General features: G+C 33.9%; 1 protein-coding gene across 4 annotated transcripts in view; it reads right to left on the reverse strand.

The window, feature by feature from the left end:
• Positions 1-26940, reverse strand: part of LOC117928611 (protein GLUTELIN PRECURSOR ACCUMULATION 3) — a 60751-nt gene that overhangs the window by 24254 nt on the left and 9557 nt on the right. For 3 of the 4 annotated variants that reach the window (XM_034848541.1, XM_034848540.1, XM_034848539.1), the window contains exons 3-14: positions 25141-25279; positions 25010-25038; positions 24759-24855; positions 24614-24669; positions 22710-22817; positions 8416-8472; positions 7388-7479; positions 3589-3673; positions 3028-3180; positions 1927-2024; positions 1130-1315; positions 946-1058 (exon numbers count right to left, since the gene is read on the reverse strand). In XM_034848541.1, the coding sequence (XP_034704432.1) occupies positions 946-1058; positions 1130-1315; positions 1927-2024; positions 3028-3180; positions 3589-3673; positions 7388-7479; positions 8416-8472; positions 22710-22817; positions 24614-24669; positions 24759-24855; positions 25010-25038; positions 25141-25279 (1213 nt within the window). The remainder of the gene's footprint in view (positions 1-945; positions 1059-1129; positions 1316-1926; positions 2025-3027; positions 3181-3588; positions 3674-7387; positions 7480-8415; positions 8473-22709; positions 22818-24613; positions 24670-24758; positions 24856-25009; positions 25039-25140; positions 25280-26940) is intronic. The other variant, XM_034848543.1, reaches the window with a different exon arrangement.

Genomic DNA, 26940 nt, shown 5'->3' on the forward strand with positions numbered 1-26940 from the left:
ACATTCATTGTAAGAATAAATTTACTTCCAACATGGTGTTTGATACCAAGAATGTAGTTTTTTATGTAGGGTTATTTTACTTCTTTCCCTTTTATGACCAATTTCTAGTTTGACCTTACATTTTAAACAATTAACATAATAATTCTTTTAAGGAAAAATTTTCAAATTATGGAAAATAGTTGAATGCTCATATGTTGTATCACATATCATATAAGTATCGTAAGATACGAATTTGTGATACGTATCAATTTTCATTAAATAATTGTATCATATCGTTGTAGTGTATAATATATCATAAGTTTTTAACAATTATGCTAATGACCAGTTAGGTGACACTCTTATCAAGCTATTGGCTCATGGTAGCTTTCATGATTGTGTTCTAAGCTAGATATGTTTAATCTTTATGCTCTAACTTTGAGGGAGTGCTAAAATTTATTTCGTTTCTTACATTATATAAAGTGTTATTTTATTTATTGTTCTTAGGGCATTATTGTAATCTAGCTTAATAAGATAAATAAATGAAAAGGTAATGGGAAGTCTGGTTAGACAAACCTACACCTCTTCTTTACTTTCTTCTCCTTTTTCCTAACCATAATTCGGGTCTAACAAATCTTTACTTTTTACTAGATTACAAATGATTTTTTTTTTCCCTAATTTTCCACAGTATGCAGTCATGCTTATCATCATTTTTCATTTCATTCATTTCCAAGTAATATGTCCACAAATGAGCCATCTTAAAACAGAAAACCAACCATAGTCTATGACATAGTTTACCGCTAACACATTTGCATAAAGATGGAACTTTAAACTTTCCCAACCAGATGATGATCTGATAGAAAGAATTGGCACTGATAATTAAGCCCAAAGAACTAGTAGAAACTGCTAGCAAATATTTTCGAGATTCAAGCAATCAATAAATAATGGCATCCCAGTGGCCATTCTTACGTATGATGACGGGTAATCAGTCGCTGGTAGTCACGAAGCAATGGCCCAAGCTCCTTCAATGGTATCAACTTCGGTGTGGACTCTCCCCAGTGGTCACGAAGGGCCTGAGCTGCCTTTTTTTCACCAAAGAGAACATTGTCAGTTGAAAATACCAACCAGGGAAAACATAAAAACACCAAACTACCTGAGTATGAGAAATCTGTCCATTACTAGAAACTTTTTCTCCAACTCCAATCAAACTTAATGCCAGTTCAAGAAATTCTTTGTCTTCCAACTCATCAATTATTTGAAGCTCAGGGACTGATATTGAAACTGATATATCTAATCTTTTTCGTAATTCTGAGACTGCAGATTCTTCCTTCTGGCTTGCCTGTGAAAGATTTACAGGATCATATGTGGATTTTAAAATATAAATACAAGCAGCATACCCTATTTAAAATTCATAAGGATAACTGGGTTAAACCTCTTTAACAGGTGAGAGGGCATTGATCCATGGAAGTTTAGCTAAGTTACAGAATCTTAGAAGGAAACAGTGATGTGCTTGATAACATACATCAATATGCAAGTACAAAATTAAAAATTTTAGTTCATTCATAAGTTGAATAAATTCATAGTTCTATGGATGTACATTACTATGAGATCAGGTATATGATAAGAACATCACACCTGGCCCATAAAGTGGATCCTACCTAGGAGACATCCAAAGAATACATTTATCTAGAGGCTATACATCACCTATAAGTTATAACTCATGCAGTCCATTTTTCATATATAAATTTTCCTATGAATAATTCATCAGAAAAGTGAACGAAGACAATTTTATCTCATGTTAGATCCGCTTCCGATTGTTGCCCTCCTGATTTCCAAGTAACAAGATGTTGCAGCCCAAATTTCAGTCTACTTGACAGATATTAAGGGCTAAGTCCTGAACACCACAGGATAAAGGGAATCAGCCATCCTTAAAAGCATCTGCATTATTACCTCATGTGACAACTGGGTCTCCTTTGCTATTGCCAAATCCTTATCTTCAGGAATATTTTTTGCTGGAGATGAAGTTAACCGCTTTGCAATAGGATCCTCTACAAATCAAGAAAAAAATGATATTCCTTTGGCAGAAGTTATAGTCAAGTCCGAAAGTCAACATCAACTGATTGTGCTTTGATACAAGTTATAATAGCTAAGTTGCACTTCTTGGCACCACACGAATTTTTAATTTAGGTTTTTGGTTTATTTTATTTTATTTGGTCTACTTTCATAATCTTACTTTTTATTTTAAAACCATACTTTTCAATTTCTTTTCATTCACATAAATCACCTTTGAAGCATTCTTCCTTTTTAAATTTCTTCATTCTTGAAAATTAAGATAAAAGTGACAAGGATAGTGTTAGGTCTCATGTCTCATGCTTATTAAAAGAAAAAAACATTTTTCTTCTGAACATCATTGCAAACTAATTTTAATAACAATAGCATTAAAGAATCGAGTAAAAAACATGATAAATTGATCTAAACAAAATAAAAAATAATCATGGCACTCCAAATATCATCTTTTACAGCTAAAATAATTGTTAATGTCAAGTTAAAATCCCATGGAAACTAAATCTGAGCACGTCATAAATCATTCTGCAGTGAAATTGTCTTCTCAAATTACTACATTGGAGAAGGTTCATTGTTTAAGGATTGATGTGCTATCCACAAAATTTTGTCTAAGATGGTAATACCAGAATTTACAAGTGTTTTTTTTTTTTTCCTTTTAAATTTTTTGTAGAAGGAACAACAATTTTGTTGAAGAAGAATAATGTAGAAAGAGAGTGATGTCAGAAAAAACAATTCCTTTTAATAAATAAGAAACAACCACTTTGTTAAAGAAAAATAATATAGAAAGAAAAAGGATGATGGAACTGAAAGGCAGTAGCTGAAAAAGGGGAAAACAAAAACAAAACAAACAAACAAGAAGAAACCCCGCACCCTCCAACCCTCATGAGAGAGAGATAGAGATTAATCCCAGTGAACTTTTAAAAAGGATAAGGGTTAGTTAACAACACAAGAACAAATGACAATAGCATTTGAAAGAAAATTTAGTACCTTCCGGGACTAACCACCACAGATCATCAAATGTTGATTTTCCATCAAAGCCACCAAATAATAGATAACGTGAACCAATACATGTCATGGAATGATATGCCCGAGCAGGAGGGGGTTCATTGCTAGTAGGTAAGCGCTTCCATTGCACAGACACTAAATGCAAATAAACCAAAGATGAAAGAACTTTTAGACCAACAATCACCAAAAAACAACAAACTGTATAAATTTACTAAAAATAATCCTAAGTTTTACAGTAAACCCTTTTTTTAAAAAAAAATAAATTAACAAGTACTCAGGAATGAGAATCATCTTTGCCCAGTCAATTGTAAACTGGGATATTGCAGAGGTACATCTGTTGTTTATTTAAATAACTCTTAGCTAAAAGGGTGTTTAATCCCCAAAAGTAACAACTAAAGACAATCCAGGGCCAGGAAACCCAGAAAGATATCCCCTTGAGGGGACACAACACAATATCAGTCCTCCTGCAAGGTGAAGCCTGCTGGATAATTAGTGGCTTCATTCATAAACATCAATTGAGATTCATACATGAAAAGCACTCACCCCTATCCAAAACAATGCATTCATTGTAGTAAATGTCATAACGACTCAACCAACCACCAGTCCCATGCCCCCCAAATAACAAGAGCTGCAAAGACACAAGATCTTCTCAGTCAGGTACTAAATACCAGAAAAAGGAAGTTCGGACACAGTGGGAATAAAAATCAGAAGTTATGCAAAGACACAAGATCTTCAATATAGAGAGAACCTCCTACTTTGAGATTGAAATACTGTACTTCCAATTCAGGACATTGAGAGGAACTCAAAGTTTTTATCCCATTAAATGAATAGCTATAACAACATAACATATCCTCAAATTTACTAGACAAAGTTGAAGGTAAAACAATATGCAGAGAGTTATTAATGAATAGGTCAGGGTATAAGAGAAGGGGAAAGGACACTAAAACTGTAAGCTTGAGAATTTAAGGAGAGGAGATGACTTAGAGCACTGAAAGCCAAAAATCAATGCTGTTTTTTCACTCAAGTTTGTATTTAGAAGAAAGTAATTATCATCTTTATTATCTTAATTTTATCCATTAAATCTTTCGATTTTAGAATATACTATTCACAGTTTTTTTGAATGCTTTCACAAATTTTTTTATGATATTTTGATCGTACTGCAAAAAAGGTTTCAACAAAAGTCATACTTAAGATTTTGTAATACAGCTCCAGCATGAAAGGTGACAAATGGAGAACAGAATGCCAAAAAAGGTGTGAGTAGAAGCAGTAAGACACAATGTGAATGCCAAGGATTTAATGAAGGATGTGGCTAATGAAAAGAAAGAATACTGGTAGGCAAAACCCCAAGTAGTTGGGATTAAGGTTTATTTGAGTTCTAGCATTCTATAAAACCTTTGCTTTGTCAAAAAAGTTTTAATGCTTGCTTGGGAGCAAGCTGAGATAGTAGTCTTATATGACATGCATATCAGAGAGGATGGGTCAGTCTTTTCTGGTATGGATCTACAAAGTAGTCGATGACAGTCAAAAGTTTCTCAGAGGCTTTCTCCTAAAATCATTCTTTCTCTTTCCTCTACTTGATGGTTTGGTGTTCCATTGCTTTAATCAAGGTGGGGCTCTATTAGGAAGCAATTTGAGGGAAGATTCTCACCATTGATCACTAGATGCAGAGGGGTAAAATAATGGTGAAGTGGTGTTGTTAATATAAAGTAAGCTATGAGATTTACAAATTATAGTCTCCTATGCTGTAAAGTGGCTGATTTAAGTTGACTTGGTTTTATCTGTTTTTGGCATTTTGATGAAGGATGCTATGATCAATTGGCAAAAGGTAGTTTTTTTAGGGAAAGGCAAAAGAAAGCTTGGAACATGATGCTGATAAGCTTGCTTTGGTGTATTTGGGAGGAATGAAATAGGAAAATATTTGAAGAGATGGAGCTTTTGGTTGTGAAACCTAAAGAAATATGCTTGTAGTCTTTAATTTTTGCAATTTAAGGATTGTCCGTGAGACGGTTGTTTGTCCTTGTTTTGATTATATTGAATGTTCAATGATAGGCTAAGCACTCGCTTTGGCTTCCTTTCCATGTATCCTTGCATACAAATACATACTAGGGTAGGATTATTTTTCCTCATTTCATTTGAATTCTCCCCCAAAGGGTAGTTTTTCATTGTTCAATTTGTTGAGTTTTTGAATGAATGCCTATGCTCTTGTTTTGGCTAATTATTGGCATAACCTTGTATACTTTTTGAGTACTAGTTCACCCCCTTTTTGGTGTTCTTTTATGATTTAAAAAATACATGTATAAACAGCAGAGGGCTGTTTGTCCTTATTTATTTGATTCTCCCTAGGAGAAGGTTGTTTGTCCTAGTTCTTTTTGCTGAGTGTTTGACCAATAATGCCTACACTATAGTTTTGGATTTCATGCCCTTGATTTGGTTTCTTGGGGAGAGGGTTTGTTTGTCCTTGTCTGACTTTGTTAGGTGTTCAATGATTGCCTAAGCTCTTCCTTTGGCTCTCTATCAGCACATCATTATGTATTTTTCATATAATAGTCCTCTTTTTGGCACTCTTTTACATATAAGTGAACTAGAGGGCTGTTCATCCTTGCTTAATTTGGATGCTTGAGTGTCATCAATTTTTGAGTGTTAAGTGTTTGCCTAAGCTCTTACTTTTTGCTATCTCCGCTTGCCCTCTTTTCCCTCCAAATCTCACTGTTTGATCCTATGCAAAGGTCACAACTTGCAACCTAGTAACTCACCAAACATCCCTTTGTTCAACACTTCTTAGGCCTCCGTTGCTTTCAATTTACATCCCAAAATAAAGCTAGCCCATATCAAAACAATAGCCTTTCCATGACTATTGGGTGAAATCCCCAGGCCTATCCACCTCCACTCACATATTCTTGAATCTAAAAGGTTACTTCCCAGTCCTTAGACCATGGGTATCAAGAAGAACTGGAGAATGACCAAACATTGATCTAGGCAACAGACTTTTAACCACATTCAGAAGGTGCTATTCTCATTTAGCCAAAATAAGAAAGTGATCAATGTGAGACAGATTTCTCCCCTAAAGCATCTTTATGTGTGTAACTCTCTCTGCTCAGGAGTATTCAACAATTATGATGAACTCTATGACAATCCTCATTCTCCCAGTTCAAGCTCTCATTTGGAAATTCAACTATATTAAAATAGCCTCCAAACACCAAAATCATCCCAGGAGCCACTAAAGGAACCCAAATCTTCCAAAAAAAAATTCCTCAGTGCCTTCCATAGAAATGTTTCTGAATCTACAAGAAATTGAGTAAACACCTACCTTTAAATCCAAGAGGTCCAACACTCTTATCCTGCATCATCTGCATCCCCCAGAGGTACCCTGAGCATCAAGGATAGTCAATCTATCTAGAAAGCACCCCACACCAACAATCATTCTCTCAGATGTCCATTGTAGTTCCATGGATCTAAACCCCATCAGTTCTATGGCTGCACAAAAGGGATTTAATCAATTTTCTTTTCCTCAATTCATTGAGCACTTCAACATTCCAGCACATATTCTAAGCTCAACAACTCAACCAAAGAAAGAGCCCCACAATCCAGAAATAAATTCCAATCTCCACCTTTATTCAATCCAGTCCTCCCTTCATTATTAACAGAGAGACAGTTTACTTAATTCCCTGTCCATACTCATACATGTGTTGTTTTTTTTTTTTTTTTTTGATGAGAAACGGCAGTATAGTATATTAAAGTAAGTAAAAATAAGTACAATAGAAGGATGAGAAATCCTCCAAAAACTACACAAAAAGAAAGTAGGAACCTTCCAAGTACAAGTAAATCTTATACAACTATGAGGTTCCATAAACCATGTCTCATGTGGGAATACACAAAAAAATAACCTATCCTTGCTAGCCCACACCCTTGGATACACACCAACATCCAATCGAGTTGGATCAAATTAAGGGGAATACCGTTAAAAGTTGTGGTGCAAGAAGCCCAAAAGAGGCTAAGAAATGAATTATATCCCAAAGAGCCTCTGAAGTTCTCGCCTTGTCCTAAAAAATCCTAGCATTTCTTTCCTGCAATACTCATACATGTTGCCATGTGCCAACATAGAAAAGGGGGCTAAGATGATTAAGGTTATGTCAACTCAAAAGAAAAACACCACAGCTTAGGAGTCCAAACTTTACGCCCAATCTTTGAATGCCAACTCCATCAAATACAAGACATCAATAAATGGCACATGTCACATTAAGTCCTTAACAGCATGAAGAAAAGCATTGACAAATAGAAGTAAACTGACACGGTAGAATTGTCAATGAAACAAAATATCAATGTGAAAGGGATTAGTAGTTACATAGTGACCACCGGATGTAATGGTGTGACCACAACGAGGAGAAGGAGCTTGACCAGGAAGCTTCAATTGGGTCCATCCAGGAGTTTCATTCTCTTCCTTCCACAAGACAAAACATTTGGTCAAATAAAAAAGAAAATCATTGAATATGTTGATGCTAAGAGATTAAGAAATATAAGGTCCGTGATGATCAGCATAAATAAAAACACAAAAGTCCATCAAACAGGATCACCACCAGTGATTTTAAAGGCAAAAACAATAGGTGATGGAAGCAAGAATTTGCTAAGTGAACTTAAAGGATAGGACAGACATAAACAATCAAATCTAAATGGCACATCCATCCATTGTTAGAAGAAATTTCATTTATTTAATGAACCTCTAAGGTCCTGATTGATTAGGTTCAGAGAACATGCAAAGTCATTGGTTTCTACCTTTGAACTCTTCTAACCAAGAAAATTCAAAATAACTAAGGATCCATTTGACTGTCATAGCCACATAGTGTACAATGTCAGTTTCAGGAATTCATTATATGATGCCAATTCAATTCAACTATCCATGATGATGCCTATGATGGATTTGTACCCAAGTGTTATGAAAAGCACGATGGGGCCACCAATCACCAAGGAAAATCCAAATGTGACCAAAAGTTATTGATCTCAAATACTATTTATTGATTCCATTCATTTTTCTAAGAGCAAAAAGATCTAGGAGAAATGTTTATGGCAAAGAAAACAATTTTTTCAGTGAGCATGTCTCCCCATGTTTCTTAAAAATAAAATGACAATTTCATGTTATATATTCCCTTATCAAAGCTTGCTCCACAATTTATCATAACTTATCAAGCCAAGAGACATACAATCGCTACAGAAAAATAGATGATTTTGATAAGAAGCTTACAAAACACAATATAAAGCAAAGTTGTAGCCTGAAAAATATAAGTAAAAATATAACTCATGTTTAATAACTAGAGACAGAAACTAGATTATATCTGAATTTGTACCAGCAGTGACAAAGATGGATTAATTACCAACCTTCTTCCAAAAGACCCTTCAAAGCCCACAAATCACCCATGATAGGCCCACCGCCTCCTATCAAAGTTTACAAATCACTCATGTTAACTAAAGGTCACTTAAATGGATATGCATTGCACGAGTATATAGGTAGAAAGCTAGCAAACAAAATTCATCAATGTCAGCTATATTCTTTTAGGTATCAAAGAATCTTAAACAAAGGAATTTAATCATGATTATTCCAGATATGCCAAGAAAATAAACACAATGATTAATCCATGCATGCATAACATCTAACTTCATTCCAGTATAGATAATGCGAGTTGAGAACTTCAACAACCCTGGGTCTTTACAATAAAACCAAGGGTAGGAAATCTTGATTTTATAAGCAGTACATAAAAGAATCAAATACTCATTTGCCTAATGCAAAGTCCAAATTTAGAGGAAAAATTAATATATAGCATGAATTGAGTACACCTCCACTGAAGAGTCAAAATTAAATTTGTTTCATTCACAGAACTTTCGTTCTTGGCAAGCACACCAATTGCCCTATCATTATAAATTTCCTTCTGTCTTACCAGATTGAAATATTAGGTTTCACACTAACAATAAATTGCAAAGTAATTCTCACTAATAATAAATTAAAAGTAATCATCAAAATTACAAATGATTGAAGATTTTAGAGGAGAAATTGCAATTGAATGCAGATATAGAGAATAATAATAATAATAGTCTGACACGAGGGTTAGAAACCTAAAAAATTCTAGAGTGAAGGCCTCTTGATTTTTAGAATGTAGGCCTCCTTATTCAAAGACACCCCATTACCCATCTACACTCCATGTCCAACACCCTAGATCTATCATAAATTCCCTTATAGGATGAGCATATATTATATGGCCATATGCATGCACTTTTAGCCAACTAATCACCAAGAATGATTCAGCTCAAATGTCATCCCTTATCTTAAACCGTTTGGAAGTGCACACCAATCTCAACTTCCAAAATATTTTTTTTACAAAATTGTAAACTACACTCTGCAACATTATTTAACTCACAACTAGAAAAATTAATGATGTTAGAGTTCACATAATGTGGCAGCTTTATGGAGTTTATTTCTCATAATAAAATTGTCATTTTGGCATGGCCAATCATTAAGATCATCCAAGGTTTTCCCTAGCTATTTGGGATCGGGATCACTCATCCAAAAAAAGAAAAAAAAAACAAAGGACTAGAATGTAAAAGCAGCATAGTTCACTTGACAAGAAATCTACTTTCAATAGGAAAAAGCAAAACAAAAAGGAAACAAAAAAGTTAAAAGAAAAACAAATCAATTGATGTAAAAAAGAGATGCATATTGCATAAAAATAAAAAAAAAATATTTCATAACAATCGATATACAAGATAAAGACATAAGCGACCCTGAATTCATAAACACACACTCACATTCACATTAGTTTTAATTTAAACTAGGGGTGTAATTTGGACGGTTTGGCCCGACCCAACTTGAACCTAACCCGATATTTGGACGAGCTTGGGAAAACATTTTCATTACTCTGGTTGAGCTTGAGTTAAGTTTTCTCAACCCAAGCTCAATTTCGTTGGGCTCAAACCAAGGTTTGAACAACCCAAGCCTAATCTGAACCCGATTTAATATTTTTATAATGTTTATTATCCTATAAGATAATATGCATTTTCTTTTTAGATTTAAAAAAAAATATATCAAATTATAATTATATCATATACTTTTTCATTTTTTTAAAAGATATATAAGATTATTTTTACTTTTTAATTGTTATCTTGAAATTTTGTGTTATTTTTTATTTAAATTTTGGTATAAATATATAGAAAAAAAAATTAAAAACAACTATGAATAGATTTTGAATCATGCAACCTAATCAACCCGATCAACCTAAGTCTAATCCAATCAACTTGAGTTTAACTCGATCAACTCAAGTTCAACCCAAGTTTAGAAAGATGAGGTTGGGTTGGGCTTGGGTTGAATACCTTGGGTTAAAGGTCGGGTTGGGTTGAGTTTAGGTTGATTGTTTCTTAATTTGGTTTGGGCTCAGATTAGCCATCAACCCAACCAACCCACCCATGTTGCAACCCTAATTTAAACTTAATCAAAGCTTCATCAATTCTTACTATTCATCTTAGATTTGGATAGTACTATTTGGTAAAAAAAGAAGAAAAAAAAATGCATAGAGAGATTTCAAGACTTCCACAGAAATCTGGATTTTAAAACTATAGAATGATTGGTCAAAAGGATTAAAAAAGGGAAGGTAAAAAACCTACCACATGGCAGAGAATTTAGCCTGTATGAAAAATACATTACCTTTTTTCTTTCTTTCTTATACATCTTCATGCACCATTTAAATGTGTATCATACAATTCAGAAACTACTATCTTAAGACTCTATACCAACTAGAAATCAATAACTAGTTGTCACACCCCAAATTTTGGGCAACCCATAACTCGAATTGTGACCCCAAGTCAAGCGTTTAACCCTAAAAGTTACTCTTATCCACACTGGCAATCAATCAAAACACCTTGAATTTTTTTTTTTTTTTTTTGTAAAACGTCTAATCTTAAATAAATTTATTAAGCTAAGATTCATTATAACATATTATTTTACTTTTCCAAAATCAACCATCACACTATCTCCTGTTCACAAGTATAATAAATCCACCGGTCATCTTCATGCCCAAAAGCTCAAATATTCACAATAATCTCTAAGTCAAAAAAAAATATTTCCAAAAATGTTTTACAACCTAACAAAATATAATTTAACATACAAAAGCCCATATAACTCAAATTGGTACATGTAAAAAGGGTAATAGAAATTTAAAAACAACTATTATTGTGGTTCTTTTGCTTTCTAGAATACTTCCTAAACTTCCTATGGTTCCTTTGAAACTATATATGCATCCAAAAATTTTAGAAAATAAAAGGGTGAGCATTTCCACGTTGCTCAGTAGGGTGTGTTATACCCAAATGGGTTAGAAATTCTAGGTCAATAAAACACAACCATATGCCAAAATATAATATTACCTTTACATTATACACACTAAAAGAAACCTCAACCATACAAATTTAAAACAATCAAAATTATCATTTTCCTTATTCAATCATACGTCTAGTATATCAACAATTCTAAATTTACAAAATAAACAAGTCATTTTAGTCTTGAATAATATATCCAAACATATACTTGATAACTAATACAAATTCTTCTTCCAAATGCAACCATGATGCAAATGCTTACACGTAATCATGCAATGCACTGTCGTTTTCGGGTTTTCACCTAAGGATACACTTCCGTACCCAAATACGCTCCTCATTTGGAGTCTTCCCGAGGTAAACTTTTAGGTCTTTCACTTTAAGGATCTCACCCCCTTCTTAATTTGCCCCCTCCAGGGTCATTTCATTTTTTTTTTTTCCTTTTAATTTTTGCCCTTTTAGGGGTCTTTTAATTCTCATTTCCATTTCATACAACCATTTCTTTAATCTTTCTTTTTCTTCACACAATCATGATGCATATGAAGTGCAATCACATCATATTTCAACATCCATAATTTTCCAAGACATAATTCTATTTACTCTCATTATGTCTCATAATTTCCTATAATCCACACAACGATTTTTCTTCACTTTAATGACCACAAATATCAAAGAAAATTCACAATTAATTGTATAGTATCAAAACATAATTTTAAACTGTAGCCACATAAATTCTATTTATTCCCGACATGATTAACAACCAACATAGCGATTTTTTTTTTCTTCAATTAAACAACCACACATATCCAAGAAAATTCTCCCTAATACAAATATCAACAAAAACGCAATTTATGTCATAATTTATTATTCTCCAATAATCTCAATAATATTAACACCCAATACAACAATTTTCCACAATTAAGCCACCCCAACATTCGGGGAAAATTTTTCAATAATTCAAATATTAACAAAAACCCAATTTATATAATCATTTTATTTATTTCTAAAAATATTAATAATTTTAATAACCAATACAACAATTTCCCACAATTAAGCCACCACAACATTTCGGGAAAATTTTTCAATAATTCATATATATATATATAATCCGAAACAGAGAAAAATATATTAATAGAAGAAAAGATACAGGAGAAAGAAAAAATACAAAAGAAAGAGAAGAAACCAAGGGAAGGATGAGAGGTCCTTCCTACACAAACATCAATAATAATTCATATATTAACAAAACACAATTATACCTTAATTTTTCTCATCTCCAACAACATCAATAATTCGTAGTACTCAATACAACTATTTTTTTTTCTTTTTTTCATATTTAATCTTCTCAAACATTACCAAAATTTTAAGAAAAAAATCTATAAATCACGAAATAAAATTATTCACAACAATAATCACACTTCAAATACTACAAATAACATCTATTATCTTTCAACAACACAATATATAAATTTTTTTCAAAGAAAATATTAAATCAAAGTTTTAGGGTTAAACCACCCTACCTTAAATCTAAAAAATCGAACCATTGAAACTAAAATCGGACACCATAGGAGTGTTCCTCGCATTGAATGGAATATCCTTCCAGAATTTTACACGAAACGAACGTCATTTGGTAGGTCCACCAGCATCCCAAAGTCGGCAACCCATTTTTCCCACTCTCTACAAACGACTCCCTTGCAACTCTCCCTCTACTTCCTTTTTTCTTTCTTCTCCTTTTAAACTCCCACGCCAATTTCACTTTATATATATTATAATACTATTAAAACAAATCCTAAAATACCATGCACGTCCCTTTCTCAATAAATTAAAACCATTATTCTTAAATTCACCTTTCATAATTATGAATTATACCCAACTTATAATTTTTCACCTCACAAAAAATACTACTGTATTCATAATTTAATTTACTACAAGTCAGCTCTTCGAAAAGTATAATTTGACTATAATTACCTGAAACATTTTTTTTTTTTAACTCTAAAGTTCATTTAAAACATGGTATAATTAACTATTAACAAAATTCAATTTCATAAAAATATTAAAAACACAATAATTTTTCGACAACTAAGAAGTTGAAATTTGTAATAACCATTAATCCGTTAATTTTACCAATATTTATTTACTAACAAAAATTTAAGTAATAGTCTAAAACTTAATTCCATAAATTAATCAGTCATTCAATTTATAAAAATCAAATTCTCAACCCTTTGGTATAACTTTTATTTAATTTACTTCATTTGTCAAATTATTCAATCACATCAAAATTTCAAAAGTTAAATTCATAAAATTCACATTTAATTAATTTACCCCTTTTGTATATCTTTTCTAAATTCACTTATCATAATTTAATCTTAATTTAATTTCAATTCAACTCCGTTTAATGTTTTGTAATTCTATAAAGTTTAATTCCAATTATAAAAATCAAATTGATTCATTATAAAATTAAATTCAATTTCTTTTTAATTATCCATTGTAACAATTTGATATAATATAAATTTTTACCAAGTTTTTCTTACTACGATTTTTTTTTTTTATAATTACCCGATAATAATTAAATTAATTCCCGTAACGTACTTAATATTCAAATTTTCAAAACCTAATCTCAATTATTTGATGGTTAAATTTTTTTTCTCCAAATCAAAATTTTATTTCTGAAATTCCCACTCCTTACATCTGACATGGCAAAATTTTCAAACTATTGACTTTTGACCAACTTTTCCAAAATCTCTCCCAATTAGATACTAACACGTGGATCTTCACCACTCTTTTTGACCATTTGACCCACAATGTTATTAAAGACTTTATGCTCCTAGAATCTAACGTGTCCTTAAAAACCTGGGTATTACACTACTGGCCACCCCTTTTTTGTATGATAAGAAATAAATCTGTCAAGAGGAAACAGGAAGGTGTGAAGTTTCCTCTGATTATTAAAATAATTGAACAAGCAAACAGAGCAGAAAACATCAATAAAAGCTACCTGTGACAAGGTGCAGTTAGCCCTTCCTTGATATGGAAATCTGACCAAAACTTGCAGATTGAAGCGCCCAAAACCATGAGAAGTTACAATTGAAGTGCCCAGAGATGACTCCAAGGCTGCCTAACTGCTTACAAACTAACCCAGTCCCAATGATTTCACTGTCTCGCTCTCTTTCTACAACAATAGACCATATTCCATAGACTTTTATTAATCACTTCATCAAAATACCCAAGCATAAGCCAATGATTCTCCGAGGTAAGCATACTACTGCAACACAGCCAGTCCCTAAAAAATGATAACGTTTCATCCTCTGATCTCTGTTCAAACCATCAACTCTCAGATGCCCAAAATGATCTACAGAATCTGTTGAAAAGCTTTTCATGATTCCGTCAACAAGGAGAGTTTATCAATAATTGGAAATAAGTCATTACCGAAGGAAGGGCTGGCTAATTCCAAAATCTAAAAGTATCAACCAACAGAACCCCAAAGAACTCCTGGCTCACTGATGCCCATTGGGAAGCCAGAACTTTAATGCAATTCACAATTTGCTCCAAAAAAGAATTATTTAATGGGCAGATGAGAAACATTTATTATTGAAAACACCCGTAAAAAATGGGCAGTCCCCAAGTACACAGAAAGTATACAAAAGGTGCTGAAAGGGAAAAATAAAATAAAAAAATAAACCATGACCACACTACCAGAACAGAAATTAACCTGGACAAACAATCCACTCCCAAGTAAGATCTAAACCAGAGAAAAAGAGTCTAGACAAAAAGGTCCTTTTAACACTTAAAATCTTCTGCTCCTAGCCTTCAAAAGCCCTTCAGTTTCTATCCTACCAGTGGTCCTAAACAAACACAATGGAGCCATCCTTCAAAACTTTTCTTCATTTCCTACCCACAAAACTCTCGTACCATCCTAACATCATCTTTCTCACTGACCAAGGAAGAACACAGCAACAACCATAGAGCAAGACTAACCAATACCATAATCTCCCAGCCACACCAGAGTGAAGTAAAATGCAAGTGACTGATTCCTAATCACTTTTTCAAAGACAACACATTAGTTAAAACCCAACCTCTTCTCGTAAGCTGGTCCACGGTCAAAATTCCCTCCTAAGTACCTCCTAAGCCAAAAGAAAAAAAAAAAAGAAAAAGGAAAGAGAAAAAAACAAATTTGTAGGGACACAATGACCCCACACGTCTTAAGGTGGAAAAGAGCACTCAAAGCTAACCTCTAAACCAACTTGCCCTTGCAACTCCAACAAACCAACATCTCACGAATTAAGTTAGGAAAGAACGCAACACTTTCCAACTCCTAGTCATGAAAATTCCTTACAAAACAAAGATTTCAACACCCAAACCAGTTTTCTATCCTTGTTTTTTTCTTTTTGATAGGTACCAAACCACTCTTCTCTCAAACATCCACTCTACCCATGCATTCTTCAGATTGGCAATGAGATAAAAAGATGACACAATGTACTGAAGGCAGAATCACCACACCATGCATCAATGCCCAAACCTAACTTTCCTTCCATCACTCAGCACACCCTCTCCTCCAATAGTTATATAACAGCTGGGTTGCATAAAACCTAAAGAAAATTCCCATGAAGACACCAAAACCAGAACAAGGAATAAAGTTTGAGACCATTGAACAAATCCCTGGCCTAAATAAAGAGATCAAAAAGCAAATTAACTGAGTAACCAGATCATGAGTGGCCCACAACTCAATCATCTCTAGTCTACACACAAGGAAAAGAGAGAAGCTTCCATAAGGTCTCATTCCCCAACAAAGACCAAATTATTAACTCTCTTATTTTGGGCCATAATAAATGTCAAACGCCTAATGTTCTAGGGTTCTCAATTGTCAAATCAATTTTAAGAGTAAAAATTCAAAGGAGTGGATCCTGCACAAAATAGAAGCACAAATTATTTGACAACATCCATTAAGTTGGCCCTTAAAGCCTGGCTCAAGTAGCAAGGGATTGGGCTTAGGATGGGGGAGGTTGCAGGTTCTATTCCATAAATAAATAAATAAAATTAACTATACGAAGAAAAATGAAAATATCCACCATGTCCAAGGAACCAGATTTCTGGATCAAGCAAGGTACTTATAGCATAATAAGTTGAAGATAGTGATTTCCTCAATTTCTTAATCATTAGAGTAATGCCTAAAGTTGAAATTCCAATCTTGTTAAATGGAGTATCTAATTCATGACCCATCCACACATTAGTGGAAGAAGCATTTAAGGGGTAGTGAACCAGAAAAGGGGAAAATAGAGCCAACAGAAAAAAGTTCAAACACCAGAGTTATGTGCAAAATGAATATCAACAAATACACACACAAGGAATTCAATCATACTTGTTAATGTTGTTCATGATAGACTTATATTTTACGCTCACCAAAAAAAAGAAAAAAGAAAAAAGAAAAACAAACAACACAAAGAACAAATAAAAAACATTTTTGGAAAATGCTGAATGTTGTTGTGTTTTTTTAAAAAAAATAAAAAAATAAAAAAAATTCTATCAAAAACAGAAATGATTTTATTAGCATAGAAAAACTGAGAAGGATGAGAAATCCTTCTCTAAATACAAATCAAATCAAGAAAAGTAAAAAATAAAAAAGAGGAAAATAAAAAAGAACCAAAAGACATCAAAACATCTCAACTTTACTATTTTGACACTTTTGAACTATATGTTGAAACCCAATCAAGTTGAATAAGGCTGAGAGGAATGCCCTTGAAAGTTGATGCCCAAAATGATGAACAAAAATAGACTAGATTCCATAACATTTCGGTTATCCTCCACTTGTCCTCAAAGATCCTTGCATTTTTTTCCCGTCATATTATTCAAATCAGAGTAACACAATCGATTTGTTATAGGACTTTGCCCCTATTTGTGCTCCCCTAACCCACTAAAAGAAATGGTCAACATGTCACATACACTTCTAGGAGGAACCCAAAACAGGTTGGTCAGTCTAAAAAGCTTATGTCATAACTCCATAATCATCGAATAGTGTATAAAAAGGTGATCTATCGATTCTCCACTACCCATACATAGGGTGTAACAATCTGGACTAAGGGCCTTGAAAGATCTTCTTAATTGAAGCACATCATTGGTATTAACCTTCTTGTTAGCTGCTAACCAAGCAAACGTTGACCTTTGATGGGATTTTGATTTCCAAATGAAATTAGTAGGAGAGAAGGGAATTGAAGTTGATTGCTTTGATAAGGCTAAGAAAAAAGATTTTATTGAAATTAAGTAGGAAGATGAAGAAGACAAAGCTCTCACATCTAGGCATGATGGTGATAGGTTAACACTACTGAGAATGGGCATGAGTCTTTCATTATCCTCTATCTCTAAATCAATGAGATATCACCGAAAGTTGAAATTCCAAGAAACAAGGGGAGAGAGTCCAATGATAGATGAAGTACAAAAATTGCAAACTGATGAAACTCTATAAAGACACAGAAATTGCAAAGCTAAAGGCTGAATCCCCTTCCACAAATCTTCCCAAAAATGGATTATGGTCCCATTTCCCATCAAAAATCGGGAATGATTAGAGAAATCAAGGAAAACCTGAGATATGGCGTTCCAAGGGCAACGATGCAACCACCTAACAACAATGTTTGTGTCCTAACCGTTTGAATGCATTCCATAGATGCTCAAGATAACCTTGTGCCAAAGAGCAATGCATTCCCTAGGAAGCCGTCATATCCACTTCCCTAAAAGGGCCTTATTTCTCAAAGAAATGCTCCCCGACCCCAACTCTCCTTCTTCCTTAGGCTTGCACACTTGGATCCAGCTGATGAGATGATCTCCCTTAGCCGTCACCTCCCCCCACCCAAACCTTAACCAAAGAAATCTCTATGCGTTTTCTCAATCTTTGCTGCCACTAAGAAAGAATCTTGTACAACAAGAGGAAATAGATAGGGATGCAAGATAAGCAAAACTAAATTAAAGTTATTCTTCCACCTAAAGACAAAAAAGGTTTTTTTCCATCCATCCAATATCTTTGATATTTTGTCTCTGACTAAGTCCTAAAAGACTCGAGCCTTAGGATTCCCCCCTAGTGGAAGACGTAAATAGGTTAAAGGCCAACTGGAAATTTTACGTTCTAACATAGAAGCCAACCTAGCAACCTAATCTTGACTCATGAATTCCTAATAGAGTGTTATTGTCTAGATTGATCTTAAGACCTAAAATGTGGCCAAAAATCAACAAAATGATTTTAAGATTTTGAAACTCTTCAGCTCTAGCATTAGAAAAGAAAATAGTGTCGTCTGCAAATTGCAAATGAGACACCCTAGTTCTACTTCTCCCCACTAGAAAGCCTTCTAAAATACCACAATCCTCTACTCCTACCAGTATTCTACTTAAAACATCTATTGCAATGGTGAAAAGCAAAGGAGAAAGAGGATTTGCTTACCTTAAGATTTTGGTTGCTTTAAACCATCCCTTGGCATTTCCATTCACAAAAATGTGAAACTTGTCGAGGATAAACATCCCCTTATCCATGATCTCCATCTAGTACTAAAACCCTTTCTATCAAGAGTATGGACTAAAAAAACTCAATCCACATGGTCATAGGCCTTTTGAAAACCACTCCTTCCTCCCCTAATCTTCTCTTCTCATCCACCATTTCATTAGCTATTAGAACTATGTCTAGGATTTGTCTCCCCTCCACAAAAGCACCTTGGGCAACATGGATAGTTTCATGAAGGATTCTTTGGATGCAACTTGAAAGAACTTTAGCTAAGATCTTATGCAAGCTAGTGACCAAGTTGATAGGCAAGAAGTATGATATTTTGACGGTTTAACTCTTTTTTAGCATTAAAGCTATAAAGGTTGCATTGGTACTTTGGTTAATTACCCCACTATTATGGAACTCCATAAACACCTTTAAAAGATCCTCTTTTATCACATCCCAACACTCTTGAAACATTGCTATGGAAAAACCGTCTAACCCCAAGGCATCTTCCTTGTCTAACTGAAATATAGCCTTACAAACTTCCTCTTTGGTAAAAGGACGGTCCAACAATTTGCACCCTCTTCTGAAATAAGACACCAATCTAGATCTTCTAGCCTCCATGAATCTCCAAGGGGGCTAGCATATAATTTTTCGGAAAATCCCACTATCTCTTCAAAAATACTTTCCAAATTCTCTAAACTAGCCTCATCCTCATTCTCTAGAGATTTAATGAACTTCATGTTTCTCCTTCCATCAGACACCCTATGGAAAAATTTTGAATTACAATCCCCTTCTTTTACCTATCTTACCCTAGCCTTTTGCCTTCAATAAACCTCTTCCTTCAACAACAAATCCTTTAAATCTCCTTTCTTTCAAGCCCTGAGAACTAGAAGCTCTAAAGACAAATTACCTTCTTGCTTACAAACATCAATGTTGGCCATATCTCTAAGAATATCTTTTTCCTCTCCTTTATGTCTCCAAAAGCATCCATGTTCCACTCTTTCAACTTTGATTTGACATATCGTACTCATTTCATGAATTTATGGCATTACCACCCTTCGCCCTGAAACTCTTTCCACCATGAGCAAAAACTATCCCTAAAGTTTGGGGGAAGCAACCACATGTTTTCAAACCCAAAAGGAGCTAAGCCCCATTTGAATGGATTGGTATCCAACACAATTGGGCAATGGTCAGAAGTGAACCTAGGTAATGCTTCTTGGAGACTTTATGGAAAGTTTTGCAATCAATCATTTGAAAATATGAATCTATCCAGCCTCTTACTGATAGGGGATTCTTGTAAATTGGACTAAGTAAAAGAGCATTTCTAAGTGGGGGATCAACTAACTCACTTTCTTTGATAAAGGCATCGAAATCTCTCATGCAAGGGGGTTAATCTTAAACCGCACATTTTCTTTGAAATCTCTTATGCTCAATGTTGTTTTATCTCATGACATTTAATAGAACTAGGTATACAAACCCTATATAGACCCAAACATTTGAAAAGGAAATACAAATGCATGTCCATGCGCATTTATCTATTTATATAAATGAATTGCATTTTCTTGATGGAAAGTTGTAGTTTTTATATTCAAGTTGTAATAAAATAAAATGTTTATTATGTGTTTTGTTAGATAAAAGAAATAAAAATAAATAAGCATATTTTTATCTATAAATAAACACACACATGTGGATGCGCGCACGCACTACATGTTTTTGGTCTTACAACCCTTCATTCCCAAAAAATAAATAAACATACACGTGTACATGTGCGTGTGTGCGTGCGGGAGCTACATGCAGTTGGTCTCAAAGCCCTTCATTTCCATAACCCAATCCTTACCACCTAAGCCAAGCCTTAGGGACAAAAAGAAATAATTACTATGAAATATAAGTTTTTTATAGGCCAATATAGATTCTATTAGACAAAACCAGGATCATCTAAAGAACAAAGGGAACAACCAAAAAGAAAGGTCAATGGGGGATCAAAATACAAGCCTTAGGTCACTCCCCATCTATCAATAGAATCTAAAAGGAAAACTCCCCTTTCTCCATGTGATCCTATAATCAAACGAACGATCTAAGAAATATAGGGCAATGTTAAGAGAAAATGGTTGTTAGGAAAAAGGTTCTTGGAAACAAAATCAAGTAATGGTTTTTGTAAGGACCTTGTGATGTATGACAACCTAGAATGGTTGTCTACAATCAAATAGGCGGGGTAGGATTTCACATTTTTAGGATGTAAGGAGAGGAAACGTGGTCAAAGGTTGTAGCAATGGAGGAAAAAAGAAATTAAAAAAAAAAAAAAAAAAACCAGAGAGAGAGAAATGATCGAAACGAAGAGATAAAACCAAAGAATTTCACCATAAGTTCTAGGGATCTCACCTAGAAGAAATGGATAATGGAGTTTTATCATCACAAGCAAAGTTGCATAAAGACCAATTCAATTCACCATTTGTCTTGGTTTACATCAATAGCCTTATTTATAGGATTTAGGAAACTCAAGACCTATTAGGACTCCATTTAACCTACTAGGATTCTAAGACCACTATATCTCTTGACTAATAAAACTTAAACAAAACCATTAACCTAATTTTATAAATTCTGTTATGATTTGAACTAATTTCTCCTAAATTTGACTTCACATTGTCTTTTCTTCATTTCATGATTAAACTTTAAAGAGACATCCTCATCACCTTAATTTTTATAAATTTTGGCAGACCATTCCCCTTTATGCATCTTGGTTCATTTGGAGGAAGTATAATATAAGTACCTTTCACAAGTTAGAGATTTCAGTATTGAAAGTTAAAGATTTAATCCAACAAGAATTTCAGTATATAGATTTTCTTCTCTACCAAAGGTCATATACAACATGTGTTGTCCTTGGAGCTAAATCTTGGTTGTTGTTGGCTTTTCTGTCTTTCCTTTCTTTTTTTTCTTTTGGTCAGAATATCCACGCTCATGCACTAAGGTTGTCCCCCTTGACATCTTTAATTCATTTCCTTGCTTATAAGAAAAAGCATTTCCTACTAAAACTCAAACCTAAAAATATACCTTTGATTAGACCAAGTTCTTAGAGCATTAGAAAGTTTACTCAAAAGAATTAAAATTTTAAAGAGGGAAAAATCTACACAGATTCTTTTGGACTAAAAAAAAGTTCAAAAAAATGTTTATTTTTTTATAAAGACCATGAACTACTAAAAGAAGAACAAAGAAAAAGACAAGAAAAAATGAGAACCTAAGTCCTAGATATTTCTACATGAAAGTTTTGGCCTAAAACATAAAAAGGCCCAAATGCTCAAGCTCAAAAGGGCATTCAAGGAAGACTTTATTACCACATTCCAGTAAAATAAAGAATGGAGCTCTAATGCAGAAGAGAGTAGTTTACTGTAAAACGAACCACATTGCACAGTTCTATGTCATCCATTGATATCGTCTAAAGGCATGTATGGAACTTGTGCAAGAGTACAAATTTGGATTATAATCTTGAACCAGTAAGACAAAGAATAGGTAATATAGGCACATCTTATGGACTTAGTGATCAGTTAAACAACTCAAATTCAAAATGACAAATTGTAAAAAGCCAAAAAACATGCATCCCCCTTCCATTAGAGTTCTCTTTCACCAATTCTATTTCTAATAAATTAATCTTATTCAACGGCAGGTCAAAACAAAGGAGCAAAGTTGTACTTGCTTAGTAAAACCAGGTATTATTTGCTGCAAACATAATGCACCCATTTAAAATTACACACAGATCAACAGCAATCTTCAAACAAACACAGCGAGTGGAACGGACATCAAAGACTATTGAAAGAAATTATGAAACCCAAACATTTCAAAAGAACAGAAAAAACAACGTTACCTCTTCCACCATAGACAAGCATTCGTTTCTCAACCATTGTAGCTGTATGGCCACATCTAGGTGGAGGCAATGATCCAGAAACCGATAGCTCCATCCATTCAAGTGATACTGTTTAGAAAAGCAAACTGCCTTTAAGAAAACAAATATAATAAAATTATTATAAACATGATATCACACTCATAAGTATAAATAATAAAAGGTAAATTATACTCACCTCCATTTTAAGTATCCAAAAAAAAACTGGGACCTGCCCTCTTGATTCTAAAATTACACTGCCCCTTCCCTATCAGACTTATAGCCTCTATGGCTCTAACATTAAAAGCAAAATTACTAGTATAACCCTAATTTATTTGAACAATTGGAAAGAATATTAACACATTTTTTTTTTTTTTGATAAGTAAGAATATTAACACATTTAGAATGAAGAAATTGTCTCATCTGTGTCACACAGACCGAATCTTCAACCCAGCACCTGTGCAAACCCCACACAACAAACCCAAACCACAACACCTCAAAACCAACCCCTCTCCCCCCTCTTTACACACAAGCACCCAATTGCAAGCCATAACCTCAACAAGATATAAACTTCACTAAAGTCTGCCAGACTTCTGATCTGAGCATCAGAGTCTCTTGCTCTCTTTCATAATTTCACTGTCGAATGATTGCAGATGAGGTTGAAGGTCTATGATATTTCTGTTGTCTGGCAGATAAAAGTTGGGAAAAGAAAAAAAAAAAAAAAAAGTTTTTAAGTTTTAAGTCTTATATTATATTCCAATGATGTGAGAAAAGAAATTTAAAACCTTCACTTGAGTGTAATTTCACCATTTGCCTTAATAATGTTCAACAATTCAATTCCTTCTATTCTCCTCTGCTTATTCATCAACCAAACAAAGGGTTAAAGAAAAGGAATTGGTCATGAGATTGGGAAATAAAAATAACTTCATTTCATAATTTCTTGACTATTTAGAAATATTATGCCTTCAAATAAGAAGTTGAATTGAATTGCTAAAAGAAAGATCAGATTGCTTCTCTCCAATGATATATATATATACATCCTCAGTATCAGTAATATAATCCTGACACGATTGGCACAAAAATTAGAGAGATCAAGTGTGCCAAAATGATCTAGATTGTATGAGGTTACCGCTTTAGCATCTAGCAAATGATTCAGAACTGCTAAAATTTTGGAAGAAGTATGCAAATCATTCGTCAACCATAGATTAAGATAATTTTTTATTCAGTTGATCTATTAACTCAGACCCAATAAATGATTGGCCTTGCTCCTTTTTACAGATGTTTAGATGGCTAACTGTGACACTGAAATTCTGGATGCTGGGCAACTTGAGAGCACTTATAATAACTACAATGGTAACTTAGAATTTCAGGAGTCTAGTTGATAACATTGTCGAAGAGTTGACTTACCAACAAAATTCTACTTGGTGAAGCCATGTAAGTATCAAAACAGTATCTTAGACCACCATTTAATAGGTCCTTTAGTTGATCAAATTTACAAATGAAGAAGACAATTGAGATTTGAGGAGTTTAGCCGTCATTTCCATTTTTAAACGGAATTGCAGATTTAAAATTATCTGATTTTTTTTCCATGGTGAAGTTTTGAGATCAAAATATGGCACTCAAAGTTGGAATTATGATTTCCAACGTTGACTGACTTAAATAAAATAATGATAAAGCAGTTCTTTTAAAAATATCAAGCCATAATATCATCAATTCCAGTCAAAAGTCAGTAATGGCATCCTAACAGGGGCAAACCTGTTACTGACAACCATAGCAATGCAAGAAGAATGTGATTCCAGAATTAAGACGGAGTTCCCTGCTTTTTTCAAATACCTCAAAGAAAAAAAAAAGAAAAAAAAAACACCAAATCTACAGAGAAAAGAAGTTACTTGTGTCCAAGACAAAAACATCTGACAACCATTTTTTACCATCCCAGCCTCCATACCTGCATTAAATAAGTTAGCTTTAGAATGCAAGTTAGGAAAAAAAAATTAAATCAGCTGGTTGATCATGGGTGCAATTATTAACACTCACATAACAATTTTCCGGTTTCCAATAGCTGAAGCAGCTGCAAAATCCCTTGGTGAAGGCAAGTCACCAAAACTGGTCAGCTCTGACCATTGCCATATATCTGGAAGAATATAAATTCAATTAGCCCTTAACAAGACATGGAGCCCATAGTTAAATAACTACGAAAGGCTATAGTTAAATAAAACCTGCTCATCTCCAAATTTAAGGCAACATATAATCCTTATGCATTTTTTAAAATGTTAAAAATGTCTTACCAGTATCTAAGACCCAAAAGTCACCCAACCTGAGATCCAGCTTCATTGTCAATATCAAATGTGCAAATTTTGCTGATTAATAAAAGCACAAATTGTTAAGACGAAGGCTTGTATTTTAGAAATCCACAAACCTTTTGCCACCAGAACGCCCACCAAAGACAAACATATGACAATCAATTGCAATAGCAATGTGAAATGCTCGTGGGCTGGGACCCACTTGCCCAACAGACCCATTCCCAGTGCACTCTGGTTGGAACCACAACTTATTCTCTGAAACATTCAAAAAGCCCAACAGAAATTGAATTAATACAAGATTTAGGCAAGAGGAAGGATAAGCTATCTTTTCAAGCTAAACATAAGGAGGGTAAGAGATCAAACTTACGATAGGGCATCAAAGAAAAAAGACACTCTCAAATCTCTAACTAAAGCCCTACCTGAACCCAAAAATCTCTTCTCACAGAAAACAAACAGCTAAAGGAGAAGAAAATCCTCAACCTATAGCTTAGAGGCTCCTGGTTTGGCCAAGCAATTTGCAGTCTAGATTTCTGATCTAGGCTTGGCAGCAAAGCAACACCCACCCTTTAAGAGGTCAACAATTTTTCAAATCCAAAAAGCCAATTTCCACAACCTCCTGTTTCCCTAAGAAACCCACAAGAGAACAATAGTGAAATTGAAACTTACTAATACCCCATTAGGATGTCTCAACCAAATCTTCCAATAAAGCAAGGCCTCTACTTACATGGTCAAGCCAAATCTGGCTAGCTTGGAAAATGCTCTAACCATCCTCCCCTCAAAATCTCTAAATGTTTACACAAGAAGAATCACACAATTTTAAATCAATGATTAGTTGCTTGACCCTCCAATATTTCAATTCTTAACTACCAGGGAATCATAAATATTAGGCATCTTACCCCAGGGAAACATTACATCTAGTAGGGATAGCTATAACATTATAAGCTACCCCCAATTGCGGAAATATTCAAAGGTGCTCTCAGCTTAATGCAATATGCCCATAGGATTGGATCTGTAGCTCGTTAGTCAAACATAAACTATTAGATAAGAGCTTTAAACTCTCCCCATCATATAAACATATCGGTGTCACTAAGAAATAGAATAAAAAGAAGAATGCACATAGAGTATGCAACAGAAAGAGAACCAAGATCAAGCCTCAACTAATTCCACACCCTCACTAAAGAAAGAGAGAAATGCAAACAAATGAATGAACTTATACTTTGTATATTCAGTATGTGGACTCCATTAACATAATTAAACATAAAAAGAAAAATGCTTCTACACATAACATTCTCCAACATGTTTATATCCAAGTCCTACACTGCCCTTCAATATTCCTGCTTTAGAGAATGCCATTCTTTCATTTGCTTGAGACAAATCCAAAGACAAATTCTAAAGCAGGGTAAAACATGCTTTAGAAAATCTCTCAGACCTACAAATTCCAGAAGGAACCAAAGGAGTCATTCCACTTCACTCTTCAAATTCCAAAAGTAACAGGGGATTTTCACTTCTCCACTTACAACCAATCTGTGCAAATTAAAAATAAAAAACAGAGAATAAAATGTAGCTTAAAGAGAAACATCCCAAAATCAACATCACCCAAAATTTATCTAGCCACATTACGAATCTACAATTTTGTCTTAGGGAATAAGGGCCTAAGTTTAAAGACTTATACACCCAAAAACCATAATGGCATATAGCCTCATAAGAATTCCATCCATTAGCGCCCTCTTCATATTGAGTCCAAATAAAAATCCTCTATGGTCTGTCTGCATTCTCCCAAAACCTCAACAGCCACCTTTTTTACCTCACTGAAGGTCTTAATGTATACACACACACACACACCAATAAGCAGTCTCTTCAAAATTTTCCATCTATTAACAAACCATGCTCAGTTTCTAAACAGGAAAAGGGAAGCG

The sequence above is a fragment of the Vitis riparia genome, chromosome 13 (genome assembly GCF_004353265.1).
Source record: "Vitis riparia cultivar Riparia Gloire de Montpellier isolate 1030 chromosome 13, EGFV_Vit.rip_1.0, whole genome shotgun sequence".
Lineage (NCBI taxonomy): Eukaryota > Viridiplantae > Streptophyta > Magnoliopsida > Vitales > Vitaceae > Vitis > Vitis riparia.